The 8,450-nt window shown below is 40.6% G+C and overlaps 1 protein-coding gene across 1 annotated transcript in view; it reads left to right on the top strand.

Annotated features, from left to right (window-relative positions):
- Positions 1 to 8,450, top strand: part of DLGAP1 (discs, large (Drosophila) homolog-associated protein 1) — a 691,004-nt gene that overhangs the window by 605,659 nt on the left and 76,895 nt on the right. Inside the window, exon 8 of the mRNA XM_011957822.1 lies at positions 2,381 to 2,472. Within this exon, the coding sequence (XP_011813212.1) occupies positions 2,381 to 2,472 (92 nt within the window). The remainder of the gene's footprint in view (positions 1 to 2,380; positions 2,473 to 8,450) is intronic.

Here is an 8,450-nt window from a genome sequence, read left to right as displayed (position 1 = left end):
TGTAACAGAGAAAGAATTTAGGTTCATAAGATATAAAGAGATCCTATGATTAAGAAAATAAAAAACAGCCTAATTAGGGAGGAGACTAGTAAAGGGTATGAACAGACAATTTACAGATAGAAACAAAGTCAATAAATATTTTTTGCCGGGTGCAGTGGCTCACGCCTGTAATCTTAGCAATTTGGGAGGCCGAGGCACTCAGATTACGAGGTCAGGAGTTCGAGACCAGCCTGACCAACACGGTGAAATCTCATCTCTACTAAAAATACAAAAATTAGCTGGGCATGGTGGCGCACGTCTGTAATCCCAGCTACTTGGGAGGCTGAGGCACGAGAATCACTTGAACCCAGGAAGCAGAGGTTGCAGTGACCGAGACTGAGCCACTGCACTTCAGCCTGGGTGACACAGTGAGACTCTATCTCAAAAAAAAAACTAAAAAAAAAAACTATGTGTGTATATATACATACATATGTATATGTGTGTGTGTGTATATATATACACACAGACTTTTTTTTTTTTTTTACTTGTGATACATTAGCAAAAATTCAAAAGTTTCCCAATATTTAGTACTGGTGAAGGCATAGGGAATTGGAAACTCTTATGCACCGACTATGAAAGGATGATAAATGATTTGATGAGATATCCATTAAAGTTGCACATGCTCAATATTTTCCACCTAGGATTTCTACTTCTAAGAATTTTTCCTAAACAATATTTGTACAAGTATTCAAAAGGATACATATGAAATATTATTTGTAGTATCATATATAATAGCAATAAAAAGCAAATTACTTTGGTGCCTGTTGCTTAGTCATTAAAATAAATATCCTCATCCCTATAATCCCAGTACTTTAGGAGATGGGGCGGGAGGATTGCTTGAACACAGTCATTTGAGGCCAGCCTGGGCAACATAGGGGGACCCCACCCTACAAAAAATAAGAAAAATTAGCTGGGCATGGTGGCATGTACCTGTAGTCCCAGCTGCTTGGGAGGCTGAGAAGGGAGGATTGCTTGAACCCAGGAGGTTGACGCTGCAGTGAGCCGTGTTTGCAATACTGCATTCCAGCCTGGGCAACAGAGTGAGATCCTGTGTCAAAAAAAAGAAAACAAAAGAAATACTTCTGTAGTCAACAAAAGGACTGAGTTGTATTTACTGACACAATAAAATGTGCAGAGATAGTAGTAGAGTTAATGAATAAAGCATTGCAGAAGAAACATACATAGTATAATCTCATATGTGTAATTTCAGTATTAATCATTTAAATATATATATACATTTAGACATATATATAAAAGAATATAGACAAATATACATCAAATAACTGACAATGATTCTTAGGAGACTTTTTTTTTCTACATTATATATTTCTGTATTTTAATTTTATACAGCTTACATTGAATTGTTTTTATATTTAGAAACAACATTTCTTAAACACACAGTAGGAAAAAGGAATAAACCTAATAATTCTAAAATTTTCTTCAAATTTAGATTGGGACTAATCTGTTGCATAGGTTATTAGTTCTATATGGGCATATTTTCTATATAGCTGTAATATAGACATAGCTATTTAGAAACTGTGGAGTGATAGTCAAAGTCAATTCTTTATTTAAGGGGAGAAAGATGAAGACACTCTATAGTTTATCTTAATAAGGTTAATATCTGAATCTCCCAATGTCAACAATTATAATTACAATACATAAATTTTCCTCTTTATTTTGTATGTTGTTGTCTTCAAATTCAGAACTTCCAGGCTGGGCATGGTGGCTTATGCCTGTAATCTCAACACTTTGGGAGGCCCAGGCAGACAGAACACTTGAGATCAGGAGTTTGAGACCAGCCTAGCCAACTTGGCAAAACCCTGTCTCCACTAAAAATACAAAAATTAGCCGGACATGGTGGCACACACCTGTAATCTCAGCTGTTCGGGAGGCTGAGGCAGGAGAATCCCTTGAACCCGGGAGGCGGAGGTTGCAGTGAGCCAAGACCACACCACAGCACTCCAGCCCAGGCGACAGAGGGAGATTCCATAAAAGAAAAAACTTCCGAGAACACATTTCCATGTAGACTCCCTTCTAATACAGCATTTACAGTAAGATACTTAAGTCTAAGTACAGACTTGCAAATCTATGGAGGAATCATAGACATTTATCAGCTACCTTGAGAGTGACTAAAATTGCCTTTTACTAAGAGCAACAGAGTCAAAGAGCATGCAGCGAAGGTAGTGACGGCTCTCAGAAAATACACAAATACTGACTAAGGAGGTTACAAATTACAAAACATTCCAGTAATATTAGAGGTTTTTCTGATAAAATGTGATGTTCATTTTTCAAGCAAGATGACTGAAATGGAACCACTCTATTTATTTGATGATTTCTGCAGGTGGATGATGCTGAAGAACCTGACAAAACAGGAGAGAATAAAGCACCCAGTAAGTTCCAGTCCGTGGGAGTGCAAGTAGAAGAGGAGAAGTGGTAAGTCCATGTGCAGATGCATCCTCTTTTGTCCTGATGTTGTGAAGTAACGTAAAAGTATTTTTCCCCATGATAAATCTACAAAATTCAATGATATTTTCCACTAAGTTTTGGGAGTATTTAAAGGGTGAAGTTGAATCAATATTAGTTGATTCTCTCCTGTACTTTTAATACTAGAGATCACTCCATTTGAGTTTTACTAGAATAGTACTATAAGCATATTTCATACATATAAATACTGTGTGCAGTACTCTTGGGTTGCCAAACTATACCTTTGGAAAAAAAAAAAAGAAAAAAAACAACCTTCCCATTTTTATGAGAAGAAAATTTACCTATTTCTATTTCTATTCCCAGCACTTAATAGTGTCTGGTGTTTAGTGTGTGCTCCATCAATGATGAATGAATGAATGAATGAATGAGGAAGATATTCCCTATCGTTATCCTGAATCACCAGTCCTTTAGATTACTCTTTACCTACTTTAGAGCCTCAGTATCTATAAATGGGAAATGTAGGATTTCATAAGATTACAGAATTTGGGGTCAATAATTTCATTTTGTAAATGAGAACTTGATGGAGAGAGGCGTGTGAATTTCTCAAACTGGGAGGTTCCTGGTGGGTAGAACCATGTTTTATTGATAGTAGTGTCCCCCAGCTTCCAGCGTTGTGATTTGCACCTACTAAATATACAATAAATGTTGGCTGAATAAAGTAAAACTGGAGTTATGGTAAGAGAAAACGCTCTAGATTATAAATCAGTGTATCATCTCAACTTTGCTACTAACTTTTTGTGTGTTAATTAGGAAGAATCATTTGAATGTCACCTATCCATCCTTCCATTATCCATCCATTCAATAAAATCTATGGAATGCCTCCTATAATCAAGGCTACATGTAACATAAACTGAAAATCTGAAAAGGAGGAATTGATCAGTTTATGGAAGTGGTCCTGTATTAGAACCTCTCACTATTGATTGACACTGTACTTTTAAGAGGTGTGTATATATATCATATACATATAGTTAACATATATTTATTAATAAAATATATAATATGTGTATATGTAATATATATATATAGTGTGTGTGTGTGTGTGTATAATATGACAAAAACCTTAATTACTTTTACACCAACCTAATATAATTATGCAATGCTGGAAGCCCAGAAAACTGGTACAATCATTCTGGAAATAAATATGACAAAAGTTAGCAATAATTATACATCTATCCATACCAATTGACCCAAAAATCACACTCATGGGGCTTGAATTAAATTACTCAATGAAAGGTAAACAATTGTGAAACATTATTTATCATTGTAAAAGAAAAACACTAATTATCAAATAACCACTAATAGCATGCTTTTGTAATTTATAGCACCTCACCAAGGTAAACTATTATACAGCTATTAAATATCATTTATTTTAAAAGGTGGAGAAACATGGGGAATTTCCCATGATACAATGTTAGGTGAAAAAGTTAAATATATAATATCCATGCATAGTGTTCATGCAGATGGACAAGGACTGAAATATAATATGTACAAATGGTAGGTTTAGGAGTGACTTTTTTCTTCTACTCTAAAAAGTTTTAGTAATCATTGTTTTTTTGTTTGTGGTGTGTGTGTGTGTTTTGAGACGGAGTCTCGCTCTGTCGCCCACGCTGGTGTGCAGTAGCACAATCTTGGCTCACTGCAACCTCCGCCTCCTGGGTTGAAACAATTCTCCTGACTCAGCCTCCCGAATAGCTGGGACTACAGGCACGCACCATCATGCCCAGCTGATTTTTGTATTTTTAGTAGAGACAGGGTTTCACCGTGTTGGCCAGGATGGTTTCGATCATCTTGACCTTGTGATCCACCCGCCTTGGCCTCCCAAAGTGCTGGAATTACAGGCATGAGCCACCATGGCGGGCCAGTAATCATTGCTTTAATGTCCTACACATATGTTTCTTTATTGTTTTATAAAAAGTTTTCAAAGTATACATTTAGTAGACATTAAAGAAAATGTATTCCTCGCCGTGGGCAGTGGCTCACACCTGTAATCCCAGCACTTTGGGAGGCCAAGGCGGGTGGATCACCTGAGGTCAGGAGTTCAAGACCAACCTGACCAACATGGTGAAACCCGTCTCTACTAAAAATATAAAAATTAGCTGGGTGTGGTGGTGGGTGCCTGTAATCCCAGGAACTCGGGAGGCTGAGGCAGGAGAATCACTTTAACCTAGGAGGCAGAGATTGCAGTGAGCCGAGATCACTCCATTGCACTCCAGCCTGGGTGGCAGAGCAGAATCTGTCTTAAAAAGAAAAAGATAATACAGTCCTCCATCTCCCACCAGCCCAGCTCGGTGCCTTTTCTCAATGATGTAGTTAGTGGTTGACAGCACAGACTTTTGAGCCAGAGCACCAAATCCTGGCTCTGCCCCTTACTAGCCAAGGGGCCATAAGCAAATTACTACCCATCTTTGTGCTCTAGTTTCCTTATATATAAAAAGGGGGTTACAGGCAGTTTCCACTATAAGCTAAAAGGAACTCAGACGTCACCACTCCATCTTAACAAGTAAAAATCTCAGCAAACTAAAAAATCAACATTTCTTTGTGTATCTATCAGAGAAAGGAGGGCACAGGGCACACTGCTTCTCCCAAAATTGGAGAAACAGACAGACAGATACAGATAATTACAACTCACTGGAGTAGAAACACAAGTAGAAATCTCTGCAGGAACCCGCACAGGGTAAGAAAACATAAGCAGTAACTGAAGAATTGTTGGAGGCTCAATATTGACCACTCTGAGAGTAAAAAGCTCCAACGAAAGCCAGTCATAGGGACACCTCACACTTTTGTGAGTTTTACCTCCAGGAACTCTACCAGGTCCTCATAGTGAACATCAGAGAAAAAAATATCCTTGTGCTTCCAGGAGGGGGAAGGAAAAAAGAACTGCTTTGAAATATGCCAGCATGTTCTCTTATTCACAAGCCCTGCACGCAGCAGAAACTGTTTTCCCAGAACCTTTTGCTGGCTGGGGTTTTATCAGAGCCTAGAACTTACCTGGGGGAAGGCAAACACTCAGCTCTAGTTCCGTCTAGCCTTCCACATGGGGGAAGGGACATACCCAACCTCAGCCCCCTTCAGGCATCTTGTCCCACATAAGAGAAAAAAAAAAAAACACAACTGAGAAACTCTGATGAAGTTCACAGTCCAGGACCACACGCTCACCAAAAGGCTGAGACTAATCATAGAACTGTAGAGCGCTTTTCCCTCACCTGACCAGTACGTTACTAAATGCCAATTTACCACAGTTCCTTTCACCCAGTACGTCATGCTCACTTTTCCAAAAATTACAAGACATACAAAAGGGTAAAAAACACAGTTTGAACAGATGGAACAAGCATCAGAACCAGAGTCAAATATGGCAGGAATGTTGGAATTACCAGGCCAAGATTTTTTTGAAATTATGATTAATAGTCTAAGGGCTCTAATGAAAGAAGCAGAACATGCAGAGAGATGGAGAATGAAAAAGAATTCTAAGAGAGAATTAAAAAGAAATACTGGAGATAAAAAACACTCTAATAGAAACAAAGAATATCTTTGATGAGCTCATTAGTAAATTGGACACTAATGTCTACATTTGAGGATATAACAATAGAAACTTGCAAAGCTGAAAAGCAAAGAGAAAAAAGACTGATAAAAAGTCAGAACAGATTATCTGAGAACGGTGAGACAGCTACAACAGTTGTACTTTATATGAGAGAGGAATACAAGAAGGAGAGGAAGGAGAAAGGAGCAGAAGCAATGTTAGAAGCAATAATAACAGAATTTCCCCAAATTAATGTCAGACACCTCAGATTCAGGAAGCTCAGAGAATACCAAGCAAGATAAATGCCGAAACAAGCAAGCAAACAAACAAAAAACAAAATACTATACCTAAGCATATCATATTCAAACTTCAGAAAAATAAGACTTTAAAAATCTTGAAAAAAATGAGAGGGAAGCTGGGCGCAGTGGCTCAAGCCTGTAATCCCAGCACTTTGGGAGGCCGAGACGGGCGGATCACGAGGTCAGGAGATCGAGACCATCCTGGCTAACCCGGTGAAACCCCGTCTCTACTAAAAACTACAAAAAACTAGCCGGGTGAGGTGGCGACGCCTGTAGTCCCAGCTACCCGGGAGGCTGAGGCAGGAGAATGGCGTGAACCCGGGAGGTGGAGCTTGCAGTGAGCTGAGATCCGGCCACAGCACTCCAGCCTGGGTGACAGAGCGAGACTCCGTCTCCAAAAAAAAGAAGAAAAAAAAAAAAAATGAGAGGGAAAGAACATCTTGCCTATAGAGGAGCAAAGATAAGAATTAGGCCAGATACAGTGGCTCACACCTATAATCCCACAATTTTGGGAGGCTGAGGTGGGTGGATCACTTCAGTCCAGGGGTTCGAAACCAACCTGGGCAACATGGCAAAATCCCATCTTTACAAAAAATACAAAAAATTATCTGGCTGTGGTGCATGCCTGCGGTCCCAGTCACTCAGGCTGAAGTGGAAAGATTGTTTGAGCCTGGGAAGTGGAGGTTGTAGTGAGCTGAGATCACACCACTGCATTCCAGCCTCAGTGACAGAGAGACCCTGTCTCAACAATAAACAAACAGAACAAACAAACAAACAAAAAAGATAAAAGAGAAGAGTTAAATCTGGCCAGGCGCAGTGGCTCATGCCTGTAATCCCAACACTTTGGGAGACCAAGGCAGGCAGATCACCTAAGGTCAGGAGTTTGAGACCAGCCTGGCCAACATTGTGAAACCCCGTCTCTACTAAAAATACAAAAATTAGCAAGGCATGGTGGCAGGCACCTGTAATCTCAGCCACTCCGGAGGCTAAGGCAGGAGAATTGCTTGAACCCAGGAGGCAGAGGTTGCAGTGAGCCGAAATCATGTCATTGCACTTCAGCCTGGGCAACAAGAGCAAAAACTCCACCTCAAAAAATAAAAAATAAATAAATAATTATATCCGTGTAGTCACAGTTACTCAAGAGGCTGTGGTGGAAGGATTGCTTAGGGACAGGAATTCACATCCATCCTGGGCAACTGATAGAGTTTGGCTGTGTCCCCACCCAAACCTCGTCTTGACTTGTAACTTCCACAATTCCCGCATGTTATGGGAGGAACCTGGCAGGAGGTGACTGAATCATGGGGGAGGGTCTTTCCGGTGCTCTTCTCATGGTAATGAGTGGGTCTCATGAGATCTGATGGCTTTAAAAATGGGAATTTCCCTGCCCAGGCCCTCTTCTCTTTCTCTCTCTCTCTCTTTTTTTTTTGAGACGGAGTCTGGCTCTGTCGCCCAGGCTGGAGTGCAGAGGCCCGATCTCGGCTCACTGCAAGCTCCGCCTCTCGGGTTCACGCCATTCTCCTGCCTCAGCCTACCGAGTAGCTGGGGCTACAGGAGCCCACCACCATGCCCAGGTAATTTTTTTATTTTTAGTAGAGACGGGGTTTCACCATGTTAGCCAGGATGGTCTCGATCTCCTGACCTCGTGATCCTCCCACCTCGGCTTCCCAAAGTGCTGGGATTACAGATGTGAGCCGCAGTGCCCGGCTACCCTCTTCTTTTGTCTGCCACCATGTGACATGTGCTTTTCACCTAATGCCATCATTGTGAGGCCTCCCCAGCCACATGGAACTGTAAGTCCAATAAACCTCTTTCTTTAGTAAATTGCCCAGTATCAGGTATGTCTTTATCAGCAGCGTGAAAACGGACTAATACAGCAACATAGCAAGGCTTTAGTCTCTATAAAAACACTCAAAAACGAAAAAATTAAAAGAAGTATATCCAACTTATCGGAAACCATGCAAGAACAGAGAGAAATTTTTTTTTTTTTTGGAGACAGAGACCCAGCTGGAGTGCAGTGGCAAGATCTCAGCTCACTGCAAGCTCCACCTCCCGGGTTCATGCCATTCTCCTGCCTCAGCCTCCCGAGTAGCTGGGGTTACAGGCGCCCGCCA

Source organism: Colobus angolensis, unplaced genomic scaffold, assembly GCF_000951035.1.
Source record: "Colobus angolensis palliatus isolate OR3802 unplaced genomic scaffold, Cang.pa_1.0 Scaffold45, whole genome shotgun sequence".
Taxonomy (NCBI): Eukaryota; Metazoa; Chordata; class Mammalia; order Primates; family Cercopithecidae; genus Colobus; species Colobus angolensis.
Note: the sequence above shows the minus strand (reverse complement) of the source record. Positions and strands in the feature narration are given on the sequence as shown.